The sequence below is a fragment of the Canis aureus genome, chromosome 19 (genome assembly GCF_053574225.1).
Source record: "Canis aureus isolate CA01 chromosome 19, VMU_Caureus_v.1.0, whole genome shotgun sequence".
Taxonomy (NCBI): domain Eukaryota; kingdom Metazoa; phylum Chordata; class Mammalia; order Carnivora; family Canidae; genus Canis; species Canis aureus.
In genome coordinates, this window is record NC_135629.1 from 56,059,873 (window position 1) to 56,081,536 (window position 21,664).

General features: G+C 54.8%; 1 protein-coding gene across 4 annotated transcripts in view; it reads right to left on the reverse strand.

Moving 5' to 3' along the window:
• UHRF1 (ubiquitin like with PHD and ring finger domains 1) overlaps positions 1–21,664 on the reverse strand; it is a 32,068-nt gene that overhangs the window by 3,002 nt on the left and 7,402 nt on the right. For all 4 annotated transcript variants that reach the window (XM_077860375.1, XM_077860376.1, XM_077860373.1 and 1 more), the window contains 14 exons: positions 18,997–19,260; positions 18,095–18,255; positions 15,284–15,499; positions 9,819–9,919; positions 9,518–9,704; positions 9,006–9,129; positions 8,809–8,916; positions 8,440–8,544; positions 7,531–7,637; positions 5,530–5,692; positions 5,316–5,453; positions 3,429–3,573; positions 3,197–3,351; positions 1,310–1,414 (listed from right to left, as the gene is read on the reverse strand). In XM_077860375.1, the coding sequence (XP_077716501.1) occupies positions 1,310–1,414; positions 3,197–3,351; positions 3,429–3,573; positions 5,316–5,453; positions 5,530–5,692; positions 7,531–7,637; positions 8,440–8,544; positions 8,809–8,916; positions 9,006–9,129; positions 9,518–9,704; positions 9,819–9,919; positions 15,284–15,499; positions 18,095–18,255; positions 18,997–19,260 (2,079 nt within the window). The remainder of the gene's footprint in view (positions 1–1,309; positions 1,415–3,196; positions 3,352–3,428; positions 3,574–5,315; positions 5,454–5,529; positions 5,693–7,530; positions 7,638–8,439; positions 8,545–8,808; positions 8,917–9,005; positions 9,130–9,517; positions 9,705–9,818; positions 9,920–15,283; positions 15,500–18,094; positions 18,256–18,996; positions 19,261–21,664) is intronic.

A 21,664-nucleotide genomic window follows, 5' to 3' on the forward strand; every position in this document is an offset into this window, starting at 1 on the left:
TGTTGCACTCCCCACAGCCGACTCCATTTCTGCGGCCTGACCCGCCAAGTCCCACCGGCCCAGGCCACCATGGCACACAAGCTGGCAGGGAAGGTGTCGCTCCGTCCCTTGGCACCAAGGCGACAGAGGCTCAGAGGGCCTGCGTGGCTTTCCCAGGCCACACCACCGAAGGGACTAATGGGGCCACACGGCACAGCTCATGGACAGAAAAGTGAAGGGGGGACCCTCCACACTGCTTGGTGGTTCCTGAGTCCCTCCCCTGGTATGACAGCTGACACAGGAGCCTGGACCAAGGCAGGAAAGGGGGCCAGTGACTCAGAGAGCAAGAGTGGGCAGGAGGCCGGGACAGTCCCTTCCACAGCTGCCTGCCTGCACTGCCCATAAGTTCCTACCGACCCACTCGAACTACAAGACGCTACAAAAAAACAATAACAAAAACAAAACCATCCCCACATGCCAGTGCACCCAACCGAGCGACGCTGCCTCCAGGGCACTCGGGGTGGTGTCGGGGACCTCTGTGGCCATCACGACTGGGGGGTGCTCCTGGCACGGAGGGTATGGGGCCAGGGATGCTGCCCGGGACGCCCCCGCAGAGAACGGCCCACCCCAGCGTCAGCGCAGCTGCAGAGGAGACCCTGGCCACCCCACCTCCCCCCACACTGGCCCCCCGCCCCACATCTCTCTTCCAGTCCAGCCCTAAGACCAACCACCCTCCAGGCTCACCTCCCAGCCCTCGTTCCCTACAGGCCCCAGCTGGTCCGACCTGCCTGTCCAGGCTTCCACACAGGGCATTCTCCCTTCCCGAGATGCCACTTCTAGGAAGCCCTCCCTCCTGCTCCTCTAAGAGCCCAGCACCTCATACTCTCCATCCCAGTCCACATCACGCTCAGTCACCATCTGTTATAACCAGACCTTGGGCCAGAACTGTCACCCATCCTCTCCAGCCCTGGACCCCCAGCCCGAAAGGAGGCTGGGGGAGAACATTCCAGGGAAGGAACAACTAGACAGCACTCCTGAGGCAGAGGACCAGCGTGGCTCAAGGTCACGAGGAGGTGCGCAGGGTGGCACAGGTACTGTTTTACTCTACAGCATGGAGGGGACACGCGAGTGTGAGGAGCACGGGAGGGGGTGATGGGAGCCCGCGATAAAGGCTAGAGGGCCACCTGGACGAGGACGAGCGGGCCCTGGGAGGCCTGGGACCCAGGAGCACACAGAAGCCAAGCCAGAGGGGGTGGCAGGTATAGGGCAACGGTGGTCACAATGTCCCTCTGAGCACCCTCCACCCGGGCCCCGCGGCCACCCTGCTCACCTTGCACACGTTATGCTGGCACACGGTCGTGATGGGGCGATACACCAGCTCCTGGCAGCAGATGCACTGGAACGCCTCCTCCACCTTACTCAGGAACTTCTGGAACTGGAGGAGAGCGAGTGAGCACGGTACAGACACCCCCTCCCCGACAGTGTCCGAATGGTGCCCCCCACCCAGGGCCCAGAGGCAGCTCTAAGACAAGAACATAGAAGCCCGGAGGCCAGGCCACGCCCAGGGTCACACCGAGTGGGACCAGGGACCAGCAGGACCATGAGAGCGGAGGCCCAGAGCACGCCCAGCCTGGAGGCAAAGGCGCGTTCCTCGGCAGCTCCTCAGGCGGGCATCTCAGCCCCTCAGTAAACTGGTGCCAAACTGGTCCTGGCTGCACGCTGCCTGGGCGTCAGGGCCCCTCGGAGGGTAAAACAGAAGTTGCCAACATAGAGTGTGGAGGCCAGTGGGGTGACCAAAGAGGAGCCGGACAGGGACAGAACATCACGGCGGTCCTGGGGGAGGACAGCAGGGGACGGGGCGGGCAGAGCCCTGGAAGACCGGCGATCAGCGCTCCATGGAGAAGGCAACCTGGAGGGCACGTGGCCGGCTGGGGCTCGGGCCCCCGGATGCCACATCTGAATTCCGGGACTCGTGCAGGACACCTCATGGGGTAAAGGGACTTTGCAGGTGGGATTCAGGACCCTGAGATGGGGCTATATCCTAAGTCACTCTGGTGGCTCACTTCATCACAAGGGCCCCTGTGTGAAGAGGACAGAGGGAGGTCTGACCCCCAGAGAAGGCCACGTGGCCACTGAGCCTGGGGCCAAGGATGTTGCCACCTCCTGAAACTGGAAAGCGTAGGGAACCTTTTTGTCCTGGAGCCTCTGGAAAGAACCAGCCCTGCCCATGCCTGTGCTTAGCCCCCAAAGACCCACTTTGGGCTCCTGCCCTCCAGAATTTCACGTTGTTTTGAGCCACCAAGTCGGTGGTCATTTGTCACGGGTGCTGCAGGGGACTCGTGTGGGAGCACCGTGGGGGCAGGTACTCCAGGCTGAGGGAACCGCGAGGGCTGAGGCCCCGAGACCCGAGGACCAGGGCCAGGAGCGGACAACAGAGGCGACAGGCAGACTCCAAGGGTATGTATCGGACTCAGAGCCCGTTCCCGCCAGGTATGGCAGTGGCCAGAGGACCGAGCTGTTCACTTATGGTGACCCATCCCTGTCACTCATCTCACTCAGGGCAGGAAGACCGAAAATAGGCCTGCTTTGGCAATTCCTCAGAAAGCTGAACACAGATGGACCTTAGGATCCAGCAGTCCCGTGCCTGGGATGGTACACGAGGGGGCAAGCTGGCACATTCACACCCCGTGCGCCCAGCAGCAAGGTCACAGCAGGCAGAGGGGCAAGCAAGCCAGTGTCCCTACAGGTGAATGGACACACCCAGTGTGGTCCGTTCACACGCTGGAATACGAACGATCCAGCCTTAGGAAGAAAGGGACCCTGACACCTGCTACCACATGGACAGGCCCCGAGGACACTGGGCTCAGGGAGGGGACCCAGACCCAGAAGGACGCCTCCTGCATGACCCCACTCCCAGGAGGTCCCCAGAGGAGGCCCATCCACAGAGACAGAGAGGAGGTGGGGGGAGCCAGGGCTGGGGCAGGGGGTGGGTGGGAGGTCAGTGCTTCCTGGGGACAGGTCTCCATGTGGGGAGACAGAAGGTTCTGGAGATGGTGGTGGGGGAGGGTGCACACCAGGGTGAGCATGCTCGGTGCCCTGAACTGTGCACCTAGAGATGGTTAAGGTGGTGAACTGTTTCTATTTTGCTGCACAAATGAAGATGAGAGGAGAGGTCGCCCAGGATGGGTGGGGTGGAGGTTGGCGGGGGGGCACTCACCGGCCCATCTTTGAGCGACTTGAGGATCTCGCTCCACAGCTTAGTGTTGCTCTCGTCCTCCTTGATGAGGCTGCTCTGCTGGGCCGTGAGGCTGTAGGGCTCCACTTTGCTTTTCTTAGGTGTCCCTCCTGGGGACCCAGCACCGCCCTTGCCACCTGCCGGGACGGAGCGGTGCGTAAGAGTGGGCGGGCGGCGAGCGCACACACATGGCTGCTGCCGCAGAGACACCCACCTCTGGACTTGCTCTTGCGCTTGCCCTTCCTGGGGGACGTGAAGCCCTCCTCTTCCTCCTCCCCCTCCTCCTCCTCGGCCTCTCTCTTGCTGTTCTCCTTCTCCTTCTCCTTTCTGGCCCGGGCCTCCAGGTAGCCTTCCGGATACTGCAAGAGGGTGGAGTTGGGCCGTGAAGAGCACAGAGGGGCCAGGGACCAGGGCCTGTGTCACCCGACGCCCTGCCCACCCTCCCCCCACACCCCTCACGTTGTTGACACTCCCTCCCCAGCCCCGAGGTAGCCTCAGGGTCTCGGGACTCCTGCTCCCGACAGCCTCTAGGGAGCCTCTGGCCAATCTCTAATTGCCAGACTTACCAGGAATAAACGGGCTGAGGGCGCAACATGCACCCTATAGGGCAGAGGCGAAGCAGTAAACATGGGAATGCACAGAAAGTGCTTAGCATCAGATCTAGCAAGTAAGAGGAGCTGATTATTATCCTCATTAATTCAGAGGTAGGCAAACCCTTCCCACCAGGGGCTGGCAGCAGTGTCTCCAGCTCCAGAGCTCCGCTGGAGCCCAAAGGCCGGCAGAGCCCAGAAGGGAATGAATGGGCGTGGCTGGGCCTCCAGAGAACTTCATGTCTTTAACATTGTATTTATTTGACAGAGAGAGAGAGAGAGAGAGGGAAAGGGAAGGAGAAAGAGAGAGAGAGAGAGAGAGGGAACACAAGCAGGGGGAGGGGCAAAGGCAAAGGAGAAGCAGGCTCCCCCTGAGCAGGGAGCTGGATGTGGGACTCGATCCTAGGACCCTGGATCACGCCCTGAGCTGAAGGCAGACACTTAACCGACTGAGCCACCCAGGCACCCCCGGAGTACAAGAAAGTGGCCCCAAGGACTTTGCTTGCCAACCTCATGTTGAGGAGTCTGGGGCTCCTCCAGGGTCTAGCAAGCATTACTGGGTTATAACCCCAGCTCTAAGGCAACTCCAATCATGCGGGATTTCCCCATGTGTCACCTAGAAACCGCCAGGCTTCTTCAGCAACACAAGCGTGAAGTCACAAATACTCTCAGCAAACGCTGGTGCTCCCGTCCCTTGGCTATTTTTCTCCCCGGTTCCTTTGCTTCTGAAATTCTCCATGGTACAAACATCATGTTCAAAAGACAACTCTTTGTGACCCCCGGGGGGAGGCGCTATCTGATTCTCAGTAGCAATTAAGATTCCTTAAATAGTCCCACACTGAGTTATCAGCTGTAAAGAGACTCGCCATAATGAACAGAAACACCATAATTATGGTGCAGAAAAGGCGCGCCGCGCACCGGGTAAACCCTGGGTGATGGGATCAGGAGATGGGAGACCCAGCTGCTGTGAGGAGGTGAGTGAGGGCTCGGAGGGAGCATTCCTCCCCACATCCCACTGGTTTTGTGGGTTTGCATGCTTGGAGGAGGCGTGGAGCCTAGCAAAAAGGAAGAACCCGGATTCCACACGGATTCTGCATGAACTCCTCCCTGAGCACAACTCTCACAAGGAAGTCTGGCCCTCCACCCTCAAACTACGAATGCAAAGACACAACCACTACCTGTCTACCTGCCCCCTGCCCCAAGATCTACTGGCTAAAGAACCCAAATGATACAGCCAGCGAGGTGCCAGCAGCTTGGTGCCTGCAAATCATTAAGTAAACAGAAAGCTGAGAGGGCTTCCGGCCGAAAGGCAGGCTCCAGCCGGCCAGGCACTCGCTGCGCAAAGCTCCCTGTGGCCGGCTCTGCCACGATCCCCACTGACCAGCCAGGAAGACAAGACTCAAAGCTGGGCAGCTCCGGGGCTGGGCTGGGCAGCATTAGGCACCATACAGGCCCAAGGAGTCCAGAGCTGAGCTCCAGGGCGGCAAGCGGCAGGCCGAGCCTGGACGTACCTGCATGGTCAGCCCCAGCTTCTTGATCCGGTCCTTCCCTTCCTTGGTCCAGGGGCCAGGTTCCGTGTCGTCCCTCCGCAGGAGGTAGCGCCACACCAGGAAACCCGATTTCCCCTTCTCTGGCCAGTACCTCACGACCTGTGGGGAGGTGTGAGCAAGGTCAGCAACGTCCAGGGCTGGAGGGGGCCTGGGAGGTGCAGGGAGGGCCACTCACCTTGTAGATGCCGTCATATCGGTTGCCTTCGGCCGGGGCGTATTTGCTATGCTTGCGACCCTTCACGTTCCTCACCACCCGCACGGGCTTCCCGGATCGCCAGTCTTTGGCCTCGGCCCCCTTGCGGTCGTTGATGGGGGCGCTGCAGTTCAGAGCCAGCGCCCTGGGGGCAGAAGCGGGGCCCCACGAGGGGTGGGTTAGATAATGTCCCCCCACCAGAGGAGATGGTCATACGCTCACCCCTAGAACCTGCAACTGTGACCTTCTTTGAAATGAGGGTGACGACAGATGGAGTCAAGTTCAGAGGCCATCAAAAAGGACCAGCGTGGCCCCCAAAACAGTAACGGGTGTCCTCATAAGGAAAGGGTGGTGCGGGCAGGGGCATGGGAGGGGCAGCACATGAAGGAGGCAAAGGCTGAAGGGATGTATCCACAAGCCGGTAGCCCCCAGAAGCTGGGAGAAGGGGGGAGGCGGGGAAGATCTAACCCCAGAGGTTTCAGAGGGAGCACGGCCTTGCCCACCCCTCGACTTCAGAGTCTGGGCCCCAGAATCACACAAGAATAAATTCCTGTGGTTTTAAACCACCCATCTGTGTGGTTTTTTGTTCCCAGGGCCAAGGGGACAGTAAGACACTGGGTGGGGGCACGTGAACCCTGGCAGGGCAGTCCCACCGAGGGGCATGGAGGCCCGGGACAAGACCGGGGCTGGGGCTCAGCACGGACGCAGTGGCAGCGTCTTTGTCACCGGGAAGGAGAGAAGAGCTGCGGACACGTGGCAGTTCGCCATGTGCAGCCAGCACTTCCTCCAGGACGACTGCGGAGGCGTGTGCCCCCGTCATCCGTGCCGTGAGCTCGGGGCAGGCCTCACACCTGCCAGCCTTTCCCGACCACGGGCTTTTAACAGCTACCGAAATTAAAATACTCCACTAGACCAACACGCTAATGCAAGCTTCCCTCCCTCCTTTTATTTGGTATTTGGCTACTCTCATTTTGCCATTTTAGATAATGGTATAATAAATATCGCTACGTTATCAAATTTTCACATCCTCGTGGCTCAAACACACTTTCGAAGTTGATTTATAGGGTCACAGGTGAGGATGTTTTCAAGGCTCTTCACGCACACAGGTCAAGAGCTTTCCGGGAAGGTGGCAACCATCTGTATTTCCACCAACAGTGGAACACTAGTCTGTGTCTTGGCATTTCTCAACATCTTAGAATTCGGGGCCGATTTTACAGGGGAAATAAATAGTATCTAACCATTGCTTCTATTTGGGTTTCTTCTGTTACCAGAGTGGAACAAGTTTTCACGGTCACTGGAGATCTGCATTGCTCTTATGAAGGAGCTGTATGTCCTTTGCTTTTCTCTATTAATTTTTCTCGTTGATTAGCAGAGCTCTTTACGTATAAGACCATAACTGTCATAGGTCATGTTTGTAGTCGACTCCTCTCCTAAATACTTATCTGTCTTTTCATTTTATGTACAGGATCTATTGATGTAACTTATAATACTTAAGTTATCAATTCTCTATCTTTTCCTTTGGCTTTATAATGCTTTTTTATGCCTACAAGGTCCTTCCCCATCCTGCAGTCCGGGGTCAGCCATCTCTGGCCCACTGCCTGGTTTTGCAAATAAAGTTTTACTGGAACACAGCCATGCTTGTTCCTCGACATGGGCTCTGTGGCTGCTTTTGTGCCATTATGGCAGAGTCGAGTGATTACAACAAAGGCCGTGCGGCCCAGAAAGCCAAAAATACTTATTATCTGGCCTTTTAGGAAAAAAAGTTTGCTTTAACAAGTCTGAGTGACTTCCAAGTGTTTAGCAAACAGAAGGGGAAAAACAGATGTTCATCATCTCTACATTCCATCACACTCTCAGTGGGAATCTAACTTCCTGGACATGACACCCCAAAAGAGAACCAACCCGCTCCTCCCCTGTGTAGCTGCCAGAGGACGAGGCAGGAGCAGCCGTTGATGAAATGAGAAAACCTCTTTTTTTGCAAACCTGTTGGTGTTGGTGAGCTTCTGATCACAAGACTGTTCTGCAGTCCGTTTGTTGCCAGAAAGGTCCCGACCACCGCTGCCCGTGTACGTGAAAGAGTTCCCGTGGTCCTGAAACAGAGAGATGGGCGGGCTGAGCTCTCCACACACAGGAAAGGAGACACTCCACTGAAAACAACCCCACACACCCCTGTCAGGATGTCAGCTGTTAAAGAAACAAAAGGACAGGTCCTGACAGGGACGTGGAGAACTTGGGCTGCCATGTGCTGTCAGAGGGATGCAAACTGGCACAGCCGCTAAGGACAATGGCGTGAAGGTTCCTCAAAAATTAAGAATTACCATACGGTCCAGCAGTCCCATTTCTGGGTCTGTACACAAAGGAATTGAAAACAGGGTCTTGAAGAGCTGTGTGCACACCCACGTATGCAGCAGCATTATTCACAACAGCTAAACACGGAAACCACCTCACCATCCATTGATGGATGAAGGATAAACACAGTCCGGTCCATCCACATGTGGGAATACGAATGACCCAGCCTCAGGAAGGCACCCCGACACCTGCCCCCATGTGGACGGACCCCAAGGACACCAGGCTCAGGGAGGGGACCCAGACCCAGGAGGACACCTCCCGCAGGACCCTACTCCCAGGAGTCCCCAGAGGAGGCCCATCCACAGAGACAGACGAGATGGTGGGAGCCAGGGGTGGGGAGGGGGGCGGGGGGTAAGTGCTTCCTGGGGATGGGGTCTCCGTGTGGGAGATGGAAGGTTCTGGAGACAGTGGTGGGGGTGGGTGCGCAACGGGATGATGTGCTTCGTGCCCTGAGCTGTGCACTTAGAGATGGTTAAGATGGTGAATTTTATGTGTGTTTACCACAATTTTTTAAAAATCTGGATCAGCTCCACCCACACTCACCACATCATCCTCATATCCCCCAGCCAGGACCAGGGAGTAAGCCCCATCGTTGCTCCGGCCGTGGATGCCCGCCACGTGAGGTCGATGGACCCCTGACTCACTGACCTATGAGAAACACCAAGAAAAATGGCACCTTTGGGACTGGCTGCCACACAGCAGCTCAACCGTACCCTCCTCGCTCCCACTTTCAAAGCCAGTGCCCTGACTTCTTGCATCACACCTGTTATAAGAGCCTCTCCCCCAAACACCCAAGTCTGAGCCACACCCTGGAAGGAGCTGGCCTGAAGTCCACCCTGCCTCCTGCCCTCAGGGTGGTCCTCGCCCAGGACCTGTCGGCCCAGCCCCACAGCCCAGGAAGCCTGAGGGTACCTGGACTCTGAACCTCCACATGGTGCCCACAGGAATCCCCGGGATGGGTCCGTAGTGGTTGGACGGGACGATGGTGCACTCCTTGGTACGCCCCACACACGCCATGCCCTGTCCGTGCCGGAAACAGAGGGAAGAGCAGCGTGAGCATCTGTGGGGCAAGGAGGGAGGCAGGGGCGCGGGGCGTGGGGCCACCTCACCTTGCCCCAGTCCCGCTGCGAGGAGGACGTGGCTGATGCCATCTTCGCCTTCTTCTTACTCTCCTTCAGCTTCTCCCCGGCCAGCACCACCTCACTGGCATCATTCCGACACTCGGGGCAATACCTGTAACGGTAGGGACATCACCTCCTGCCCACACCCACCCCCTCCCTGGGGCCCCATGCTGCAGACACGCCAGCTCCTCGGGCTCCCTGCCATCCCACGCAGTCCAGGGAAGGGGGAGCACTCCAGTGCAAATTCATTAACATTAAGCAAGAAGTCCAGGCCCCCGATGGCACGGGCTACATCCAAAGTGCTTGGCAGCCGCGTGGGCCCAACAGGCAGCACAGAGCTAGAACATTCTACCCGACGGCAGACTAGACCCCGTCCTCCCCCACAGGAATTTCACGATGCCTCCCCATGATGATGAGGATAAATCCAGCTGGGATGCAGGACACATGGGGAAATTCGACAGGTGCCTTCTCATCACCCAGGCCGAAGCCCATCCACTCACCACTCGTCCTCCTTGGGAATGCTGCTAAGGGGCGGGCGCAGACAGTATATGTGGAAGGCCATGTCACACTCGTCACACATGAGCTGCTTGTCAGGGTCCTGCTTGCCCCCGCACAGGTGACAGGCACACACCCGGCAGGTCTTGCTCTCATCGTCCTTGCAATGCTTGCAGGAGGGCCCGCTCTTCCCTGGACATGGGAGGCTGGGCTCAGCTCAGGCAGGGCCAGCCAAGAGGAGCTGGGGCGGGAGCCCCCACCCCACACCCGACGTGGGGGCCACAGAAGGGCAGGATCAGAACTCACTCCGCATCGGGTTTTCAATGACAGGGCTTCCCTCGCCCGGGTGCTCGATCTTGAACACCTCGTCCACAAAGATGATCCGACAGTCATTGAGAGAATCACCCCTGCGAGACAGAAGGCGTTAGAACATTCTGGCGGGCCAACCTGCCAAGGCTCATCAGCAGGGACTGTACCACCTCACACATTCTCAGAGCACATGAACACCTCTGGTTCTAGCTCCATCAGGGCCTCACGCATTCACTGAGCTCTCCTCCTTGCCAGTTCAAGTCCTACTGAATCAGAAGATGAAGGCCAGGGGATCCCTGAGTGGCTCAGTGGTTTGGCGCCGCCTTTGGCCCGGGGCCTGACCCTGGAGTCCCTGGATCAAGTCCCCCATGTGGCTCCCTGCATGGAGCCTGCTTCTCCCTTTACCTGTGTCTCTGCCTCTCTCATGAATAAATGAATAAAATCTTTAAAAAAAAAAAAAAAAAAGGGATCCCTGGGTGGCGCAGCGGTTTGGCGCCTGCCTTTGGCCCAGGGCGCGATCCTGGAGACTCGGGATCGAGTCCCACGTCGGGCTCCTGGTGCATGGAGCCTGCTTCTCTCTCTGCCTGTGTCTCTGCCTCTCTTTCTCTCTGTGACTTAAATAATAAATAAAATATTTAAAAAAAAAAAAAGATGAAGTCCAATCTATAAACCATGGTTTCACTACGTGATGCATCTGAGAGAATAATTTCTAACCTTTCAGCAGGCAACACAGATTAAACCGGGCCCAACATACGAAACCTAAAGGTGAGGTCTGATCCGTCTCCCTGTATCAAAATGCAAAAACTCTGGGCAGTCCTGGTGGCCCAGCGGTTTAGCGCTGCCTTTGGCCCAGGGCGTGATCCTGGAGACCTGGGATCGAGTCCCACGTTGGGCTCCCTGCATGGAGCCTGCTTCTCCCTCTGCCTATGTCTCTGCCTCTCTCTCTCTCTTTCTCTGTACTTCTCATGAATAAATAAAATATTTTTTAAAAAATGCAAAAACTCCTCCAGCTCCAAGGGAAAGTGAGCCCCAGGGATCAATCTAACATCACTATCAACAGTGCCCAATGGCAAGGCAATGGGGCCCCCAACATGTGCCACCTGTGTGATTCTGCATTTTCCAACAGCCATACTGATCAAGTGAAAACAGACAGAATCAGTGATGGGTTTTATGTGACCTGATGTACACAAAATAGGATTTCAATGTGTGAGGACCAGGACAGAACACTGAACGCGCTACTTCACATTCCTTCCCAGCACCAAGTCCTTGACCTCCGGGCATGTGTTTTACACTCCCGGCTCGTCTTGGTCTGTCCTGGCCACATTTCCAATGCTCCCCAGTACAAGTGGCCACAGCTGTGGACCTGCACCCCGCAGGCGCAGAGGATCCCACTGGCTCACAGGAAACCTGGGGATGGAGGCGCAGAGAGAGTGGTACCATGAGGTGCAGAAGGCAAACCCCAGGCTGCGGAGACCCTGAGGGACACACAACTAGGCTCCCTGGTAAGGAAAGAGGGAAGGAGGAAAGGACAGGAGACCGAAGATAAAAGGCACTTAAACAATACAGATAGGGACGCCTGAGTGGCTCAGTGGTTGAGCGTCTGCCTTGGGCTCAGGGCATGATCCTGGGGTCCTGGGATCGAGTCCCACATCGGGCTCCCTGCAAGGAGCCTGCTTCTCCTTCTGCCTAGGTCTCTCTCATGAATAAATAAATGAGATCTTAAAAAAAAAAAAGAAAAGAAAAAACACAGATCGGCCTGTCTGAAGTCCGTGTACATCCCAACCAAACAAATGGTTAAGAACAAAAAGTGAGGTAACTGGAAGACGAACCAATGACTGAACATGTTATTAAGGAATTATGACTGAGGCACCCTGCTGGCTCAGGCAGTGGAGCGTGTGACTCTTGATCTTGGGGTCATGGGTTCCCTACACTGGGCATACAAAGGACTTAAAACGAATACATAAATTAAAAAATAAAAAATAAAAAAAAATAACAAATCTTTGTGGGACGATCTCATTATCCTGTTTAAGAAGAGTCACTTTATTTTATTTTTAAGATTTATTTACTCATGAGAGAGGCGGAGACACAGGCAGGGAGAAGCAGGCTCCCTGCGGGTAGCCGGATGTGGGACTTGATCCCTGGACTCCAGGATCATGCCCTGAGCCAAAGGCAGACACTTACCTGCTGAGTCACCCAGAGATCCCAAGAAGAATCACTTTAAAGAAATGAATCGTGGGGCGCCTGGGTGGCTCAGTCAGTGAAGCATCTGCCTTCGGCTCAGGTCATGATCCAAGGAAAGGAAAGGAAAAGAAAGGAGAAAGGAAAGGAAAAGAATAGGAAAGGAAAGGAAAGGAAAGGAAAGGAAAGGAAAGGAAAGGAAAGGAAAAGAAAAGAATTGTAAAATACGTATGGATGAAATGAATCAACGCTTGAGAGTCACGTCTACGACGGTGGTGGCAGCACTCTCCAGTGAGGGAAAATCAACAGAATTCATTGCTAACAGACACCCCCTTACAGGATGAGGAAGCTCTTTGAACCGGTAGGAAGTGATACGGAAAGGAAATTTAGAAGAAAAACAGAAAGAGGGTGGAGGGTTGGGGTGACTGGGTAATGGGCACTGAGGGGGGCACTTGACGGGATGAGCACTGGGTGATATGCTACATGCTGGCAAATTGAGCTCCAATAAAAAAATAATAAACAAACAAACAAATAAATAACAGAAAGAGCAGAAATGTGGGCACATACAACAGATTATTTCAGTCCTCAGCTGTGACTTCGAGAACTCACAAGGAAGATAAGGATCCTAACCCCGTCTGCTACTCAGTAAGAACAAAGGGACGTAGGTGAAGACAGGTTTCTGGCTAACGTGACAACTACTAGGTCACGTGTTTGCAGTAAAATCCAAAGAAACCACTTAGAAAAATATACACAGCAACATATTCAAAAGACCATACACAGGGCAGCCCGGGGGCTCAGCGGTTTAGCACCGCCTTCAGCCCAGGGCATGGTCCTGGAGACCCGGGATCGAGTCCTGCCTTGGGCTCCCTGCATGGAGCCTGCTTCTCCCTCTCTGGGTCTCTCATGAATAAATAAATAAAATCTTAAAAAAAAAAAAAAAAAAAAAAAAAAAGACCATACAAAGCTGGACAGAATCTGAAGTCATGTTTAGGTAAACCCACAAGAAAGACAGAAGAAGAGAAATGGAGGCAACGAACAGAAAGCAAACGACAAGCTGGCCGACCTAAGTCCTAACGTACCGACGGTTATCTCATGTGAATGGCCTGCCTGCGCCAATCGAAAGGCAAGATGACAGAGCAGATTAAAAAAACCACCCAGTTATATGCCGGTCATAAAAAACTTCTTTTTAGTTCAACTACAGAGGTTGACAGTAAAAGGAAAGAATACAGCCAGCAAACATTAACCTGAAAAAGCAAAGCAGGTGTGTCTGTGCACGCAGGGACGCCGGGAAGAGCGCACTTCAGAGCCAAGGAAACCAGCAGACGCACAGAGGGAAATCACAGCACGAGGTAACAAGGGTCTCTCCACCCAGGAGGCCTACTAAGTGCCCTCCGCATGTGCTTATTGGTCAATCACATCCCCTCTGCGAGGCTGAGAGAGGCAGACAGGCCCAGGGTGGAGGTGGGCCCTCCAACACCCCTCAGCACCTGACGGGGAACCAGACAGACAATCAGCAAGAATCTGGAGAGAGCACCACCAGCCCGCGGGCTCTGGCAGACAGACATAGGACATTCTGCCCAACGACAGAATATTCTGGTTTTTCCTCAAGCTACCACGGAACAGTCACCAATGTAGACCCCATCAGGGGCCGTGCAAGAAACTTCAACAAATCGGGAAGAACGGAAATCAGAGAGTATGTTCTTTCACCATAATGCAGTCAAACCAGAAATCAGTAACAGAAGGACAACGCAGAAGTCTCTAAACACTCGGGAATTAAACACAATATTTCCAAAGGAGCCAGGAGCCAGAGAGGAAGTCTCAAAGGATGTTTAAAAAAAAAAAAAATAGAATGGTGAAGAAAAGAAAAATCCAACACAGTAAATTTTTACAGGGAGAGCTGTGAAGGCAGAGCTGAGGAGGAACTTTATAGCAGCGAGTATACTGCTATAGTCCCTGAGCCCTGGGACCTTGTCCCTAAACGTCTGCATCCATCTCCATCCTGGTGGCCCTGGCTCCCACGCTGACCCCGCAGGCTGTTCCCCTCTCAGCTGCCAGATTAATTTTAGGGCAAAGCGTGTGGCTCCTGCACCCAAACGCTCCAGTGGCTGCCAGCAAGAGAACGAACACCAGTTCCGAACCTTTCATGCCACTTGGAGGCTCCCACAGTCTTGATTCCTTCTACCTTCTGTCCTCACTACTCACCACTGGCTTCCTCACCGAGGCCACAAATGCACGAGGTATGGCCCTGCCCCAGGACCTCTGCACTTGTGCCCGTGCTTAAGACACTGTTGCCCCAGTATCTGTGTATATACAGACGATACACGTAATGGAATATTATTTAACCACAAAAAAGAAAATCCCAGCACCTGCCACCACATGGACGGACCCCGAGGACACTGGTCTCAGGGAGGGGCCCCAGACCCAGAAGGATACCTCCCACAGGACCCCCCCTCCCAGGAGGTCCCCAGAGGAAGCCCATCCACAGAGACAGAGAGGAGGTGGTGGGAGCCAGGGGTGGGGCAGGGGGGTCAGTGCTGGGGACGGGGTCTCCGTGTGGGGAGATGGAAGGTTCTGGAGAACTGTGGTGGGGGTGGGTACGCGGCGGGGCTTTGTGACCTGAGCTGCATGCACACTTAGAGATGCTTACGAGGGTAAGTTTCCTGTTATATGTATCTTCTCTCTCTGTCTCTCTCTCTCTTACACACACACACACACACACACACACACACACACACACGAAAAGCAGAACAGGGCTTAGCAAACACCTTCTGCAAAGACCCAATCTTTCTGGCTTTGTGAGCACAGCCTTTCTCTCAACTAATCAACTCTGCCCTTGGAACACCAAAGCAACCACAGATAAAGAGATGGACATGGCTGTGTGTCAATAAAACTTTATTTGCCAAAACAGGCAGAGGGCCGGATCCGGCCTGTGGACTGCAGTTTGCTGCTCCCTGATGTGGAGAACATCCCTACGTGTGCTTTAGTTTCTGCATACGATGCTTGCTTACATGCAGGATGTCCCTAGAAAGTGACGAGAGAGGTCTCCAGAAACAAGAACTGCATCCCTTGGATACAGAAAAAGGAAGAACAGTCCTTCAGAACTTTCTGGATTTTGACGGATTTGAGATTATGACCTATTTGCCAAACTCAAAACAACACAAGAAAAAATGCATCTTGAAACCACCACCGTTCAGAGACAGTCCCCCAGGCGGGGCCATGAGAGACCGAGGGCCTCACCCTCCAGAGCCCTGGCCGGACAGCCCCAGGGCTGACATGTCACTCACCCGATCCGGACGTTGGCGTACAGCTCCCGCGCCGTCCGGGTCTCGCGCTTCCGTAGTATCTCTGCATCATACCAGAAGCCACGCTCCTTGGGATTGTCGGGGTTATAGTTGAGCATGACCACCTGGCCCACCTCCAGCTCCTGCCACTTGAGAATGTTTCGGGCACGAGCCCGGACATCACGGGAACTCATCTGGACCACTCCGTTCTCCGGGTAGCTGGGAGGAAAACCCCAACCTTGTTAGATCCTCGGGTAAACCCCGACTTCAGCCCCTTGATGGGAGATGGAAGTCAAGGCAGGAAAGGCTGCACCAAGATGGGTTTGGGTGACTTGGAGCACAGTGGCACGTGAAGTCGCCTCCCTGATGAGCTCATTTCCCAGTACGGAAAAAACTCAGGCACAGAGACACATTCCAATCACAGAAGGTGCTGTGGGTTGAACTGTGTCCCCCAAAAAGACAGGCGGGGAGTCCTAATCCCTGGTACCTGGCAACGGGACGTCACGTGGAAATAGGGTCTCTGCGGATGAATAGGGTCTGCGGATGTCATGAAGCTCTGATAGGTCACACGGTGGGGGTGGGGGGACCCTAAATCCAATGACTGGTGTCCTTAGAAGAGGAAGGAAGGTGATGGACGGAGACGGACACCTGAAGACACAGCCGAAGAGTGGAGGGGCGCGGCCAAGGACTGCCAGCCACCACCAGAAGCCATGAGGGGCAAAGAAGGATCCTTCCCGAGAGCCTCCAGAGGGAGGGCCGCCCTGCCAACACCTTGATTTTTTGATTCTGGACCCCTGGCCTCCAGAATAGTAGGAGAATAGACTTCTGTTGTTATAAGCCACTCAGTCTGAGGTCCTGTTTTGGCAGCCCTAAGGAACAAGTACCGAGAACATCTGTGGAGGGAAACACTGCACTACTTCCACCTGTCTGCACAGAACGGATTTACCTTGCTTTGCTTGTGTAAGTAATAATGTACTAAATAGGGATCCCTGGGTGGCGCAGCGGTTTGGCGCCTGCTTTTGGCCCAGGGCGTGATCCTGGAGACTCGGGATCGAATCCCACATCGGGCTCCCGGTGCTTGGAGCCTGCTTCTCCCTCTGCCTGTGTCTCTGCCTCTCTCTCTCTCTCTCCGTGTGACTATCGTGAATAAATACATTTAAAAAATAATAATAATTATAATGTACTAGATATTAGGATACAATAGGAATTCATTCTTCTCAAAATGCAGGAACCTTCTAGCAGTCTCAAAAAAGGCATAAAATAATTGGACGGAAACATTCCATCAGCAACAAAGTTAAGCCCCCACTGAGAGGGCTTGGATTCCCACTACCCGTGCTGCCAAGCACGCTGTTTCCCCAGTAAATCACCAAGAACCACGGTTGCCCTGTAAAGGTCAGTGAGTATTTTCAGCCAGGGGAAGCTGGAAGGTCTCTAAATATTCAACTCTAGCACCAAGAAAATAGCCACAGGCCAAACTTCAATGAATGGGCGTTGATGTGCTTTGATAAAGCTTTCTTTACCAATCCAGGTGGTGGGATCTGGCCCTAAGGCCGCAGTTTGCAACCCCAACCAGGAGGCTGGGAGCCCTGCAGACTCATTCATCCGACTACTCCTTAATTTCTGCAGAGCTAAACTGAAGATGTGCCAGAAAGTGGCAGGGAGGGACGCATGGGTGGCTCAGTGGTTAAGCGCCTGCCTTCAGCTCAGGGCGTGATCCCGGGGTCCTGGGTGGGGAGCCTGCTTCTCCCTCTGCCTGTGTCTCTGCCCCTCTCTCTGTTTCTCTCATGAATAAGTAAATAAAATCTTATTTTAAAAAGTGCGGGGGGGGGGGGGATCTCTGGGTGGCTCAGTGGTTTAGCGCCTGCCCTTAGCCCAGGGTGTGATCCCGGAGACCCAAGATCGAGTCCTGCATTGGGCTCCCTGCGTGAAGCCTGCTTTTCCCTCTGCCTGTGTCTCTGCCTCTCTATTTCTCTCTCCCTGTGCCTCTCATGAATAAATAAAATCTTAAAAAAAAAAAAAAGTGTCAGGGAAGCAGATGGGGGCCCCTAGGCCCCCAGAATGAGAGCTCTCTTGGGGAGGTCGGCTTGCCCTCTGTGACAGACCAAGTTGGATCCCCCAAAACTCCCATCATAAAGCCTGAACCCCTAATGGGACTACCTTTGGAGATGGGGAGGTAAGTTGGGTTGCATGAGGTCCTAAAGGTGGTGCCCTAATCCAGTTGGGACTGGAGTCCTTACAAGAAGAGACACCAGGGTGGACTCTCAGCCCCACAAAGGAAAGATTGCGTGAGGTCAGTGAGAAGACGGCCAGTCGACAAGCCAGAAAGATGGCCCTCACCAGGCACCAACCCGCCAACACTGTGATCTGGGATTTCCAGCCTCCAGAGCGTGAGATCTAGCCGCCCTGCCTGTAGTATTCTGGGATGGCCATTCGAGACGGTCCAAGACATCCTCTATGTGCACAGACAAGGACTCCCTATGCTTAGCACACGGGGAGCACTCGCTAAGTACTGGTGCATTCCAGTGAGGGACAGACCACAAACTCCAGAGGCTTCACACAGTGAACGTTGTAGAACAGAGTAAGACAGGAAATGGGGTCGGGAGGCATATTTCCAACTAGATGACCTGAGGAGGGGGTCAGCCCAGCTGTGGATCACCATGATAGAGGAGTCCTCTGGGGTGACCTCCTGGGTGGTTTGGTACCATGAGGGTGGAAGCCCCCAAATCCTGATCCTCATCCCCAAGGCAGTGCCAAACTCCAGGTCCATACACAGAGGGCCAACACCGTGGCCCACCCCACCACAGTGACACTCACTCATCATATTTCACGTGATAAATGACGTCGTCTTCTGGTGTCGAGCTGGAGGTGGAGCTGCAGGGCTCATCCTGAGACGGGGCCTTCCTCGTCACCCTGACAACCTGGGCCTCAAACCACGCTCCCATGTTTGTGTCCCGAGCATCGACATACTCATTGACCTGTCACAAACAAGAAAACACTCGCATCCAATCTGGAGAAGGAGCGTCCGACCAGCACCGCTGACCAGAGACTGCTTGGGTTCTCGGACACTGGATGCTTCAGGATTGGGACACAAACCCAGATATAATATATACCATAATAGGATTTCTTAGCTCTGGCACTGCTGACGTCAGGGCCTGGTGATTGTTGGTGGGGGAGGGTAGGGGGCAGTCCTTGGTCGCTGTGAGGGATTGAACAGTGTCCCTGGCCCTCACTCATCGATGCCAGGAGCATCCCCCCATACACTGCCCAGTGTCCCTCGGGGACAGAATCATCCCTGCCCTGTGGGCCATGGAGGCCAGGGTGCCCATTTTTCTAGACAGGCTGGGAACCCAGATCTTTATGTAAGACTGCCTCATCTTAAGCGGGAGGCAGCGAATTCAGAGCTTTACAGCCACCGTAAAGATGGGCACAGGGACCCCTGTAAAACCCAGGCCCAAGACCTGCCATCAAGCATCACGAAGGATGTTGGAATACTGGGTTTCCGCAGGGAAGCCGCAGGAGACCACCCACTGGCGATTTTCACAGCAGGACCAGCCAAGGGAATGAGGGCAGCGGCCTACCCTTGTGGTACAGCTGGGCAACTGGAAAGCCAGTGATGACAGAGAGGCATGGCACATGCCACCTGGGGTCCTGGGGGTCAAGAGTTCGGCCAGGGGGGTCACGAAAGCTCAACCCCAACCCTTCCAGGAGAGACTCACCTTGTACAGACCCAGCTCCGTCTCGTCCCACGTGTCTTCATCCGCTAGGCCTGCCTTCCCGTCCGCCTCTGAGGCCGCCTCGCCGCTGTTTGAGGACTTGTCGGACTCGCTCTGGCCCAGGCAGCAGCCGGAATCGGTGTCCGACAGTTCAGAGTCCCTCTCCTTGCTGCTGCTGGGGGGGAGCACAAGGCTCTGGCGGACCAGGAGCTGGATGGTGTCATTCAGGCGAACGTCATAGTCAAAGAGAGTGTGGCCATCCTCCATCTGCAGAGACACCAAGACAAAGGTCAGTGGCCTGCCAGACACGTAGCGCTCGTCTTCTGGGTGCCAGGCACGGGAACAAGCCATAAACAATGTACCAAATCTGTCCTCATGGATGGCAGGATCTACATCAGATCACAGGACAAAACTTGTCCACTGCCGGGAGGAGGGGGGTACACACGGTCACCCCCTTCCTTCAGGGTCCTTAGACTCTCTCGAATGAGGATTCCCCGTGTCATATGGCGAATGTTCTGTGGACACACAGCATGACCAGCCGTGCTGGGTACACGCATCACACCTCGGGGGAGGTTTCTTAATATCCTGTCCTTTGTAACTTTTGTAATAATAAAAATGCACTACCTTTATCACTGGGGCTAACCTGAGGGCAGTCCTGCCCTCCGGGGAACACTGGGTGATCTGGCTCAAAATGTCTATGGTGTCAAGACAAAATCTGCATTAATTATTTAGGGGAAAAACCTGAGTCCAGTCCCTGCTCACACTAGACAGCAGAATAAATCCCCAAGAGATCAGACAGTATAAACCAGGGTGACCCCAGCACGTGAGAGTCACCACTTTTTCCCCAATTCAGTGTGTATTAATGTGTGCAGCATCCCAGGACCTCAACAGTCAGATGGTTAAAGAACGCGGACTCCTGGGGGTCAGTGGAACCCCGGCACAGGGTGTCACCCACGGTGATCCTGCCCCCAGGGGACACTTGACAACACATTAGAGTCATTTCAGTCCTCACAACCAGGGTGCTTCTGGCATTGAGTGGGTGAGGCCAGGGATGCTGCTCAGCCCCGCAGTGCCCAAGACGCCTCAACATCAGGGAATGTTCAGCCCCAAAAGTTCATGGTGCCAAGGGGTAGAGACTCTGTCCACTATGAACCAAAGGAGAGGCACACCCAACACTCACCAGGTTCCACGACGGCTCTGCCCCTCTCTACAAAATCCTTTATCTTAATTCCACCCACGGGAGTCACTGATGGGACCCTATGCGCTGGCACAACTCAAGGAGGAGTTCTATCACCTGAGCTGCATCCCAGTGGCACAAAAGGCAGAGGAATTATCTTCTATTAGAAACGATCCCATGGCACCACGGCACTCCACCAACACCCAGCTAGGACCCACAAGTGCACCTTGTCCTATCCCGAGGTCCCTAAAGCAGGTCTCTGCCCTCGCACTGTGGACATATGGGGCCGGGCTGTTCTCCCGGGGGCCGTCCTGGGCACTGTGGGGGAGCAGCATCCCTGATCCCACCCCCTCGATGCCAGGAGCACGCCCAGTCATGACAACCAGAGATGTCCCCAGACACTGCCCAGTGTCCCCTGAGGGCAGAACTACCGGTTTAGAAGAGGTGTCCTAAAGAAAAAGAAGAGAAAGGGAAACAAATACAGGAATAACCAACTTTTCTTCCTTCCCCACATTTACCAAAGGCTGGTGTTCAAAGGCCTGGCTGCCCCAATATGCAAGCAGCACCTGAGGTCATAGGGAGGGCGAGCTCCAGGGTGCAAAGCTCTTCACTGCAGTGGCTGCTATGCTTTATCCAGCACAGACCAGAGGACCTGATGAATGATCACCCCCCACACCCGCAGAAAGGTGCATCTGAACACATCGACACTTGCCTCCAGCCACAGGGGCTTCCAGGGCCCGCTGCACCTGTTTGCCCAGCGTGCGACCAGAGCCTCCCATGTGCCCAGCCCTGCCCAGAACCACAGGGAGGCCAAGGTGGGTGAGACAAGATGCCAGCCCTCCCACACAAGACCAACACAGGACAGCTGTGACAATGGGTGGAGGGGACACAGACGGGAAGAGACCAGTCAACCTGCACACGCGTGTTCACAGCAGCCTAAAGATGGAAACAACCTGTCCATCAACGGGGGACCAGATACACACACGTGTCCCCCCCCACACGTGTCCCCCATATGGGCACTTCACTCGCCCACAAGCAGGGGTGAGGCGCCCACACATGCCACCCCGGGGATGGACCCTGAACCCACGACACTCAGGGAGGGAACCAGACACAGGAGGCCCCACAGCTGTGTGAGTCCATGTATGTGACACGTCCAGGATGAGCTCTTGAGCAGTCAAAGCAGGTGATTGGTTGTCAGGGGCTGAGAAGCGATACCACAAAGTATGTAAGTGAAGAACAGATCCTAGAATTGCCTCCAGGGGTGGTTGAACAACTCTGTAAAGACGCCGAAAACCACTGAACGACACACTTAAAAGGGAGCGGACTGCACGGTACATGAATTACATCTCAATAAAGCTGTTGGGTTGTTATTGTTTTTGTTTTTTAAAAAGGGAGTCCAAAAAGGTACACATGGTGTGATGCCACCCTAAGGACATTCTAGAAAAGGCCAAACTACGGAGAGAGTGGTGGGATCCGAAGAGAGTGGTGGGATCC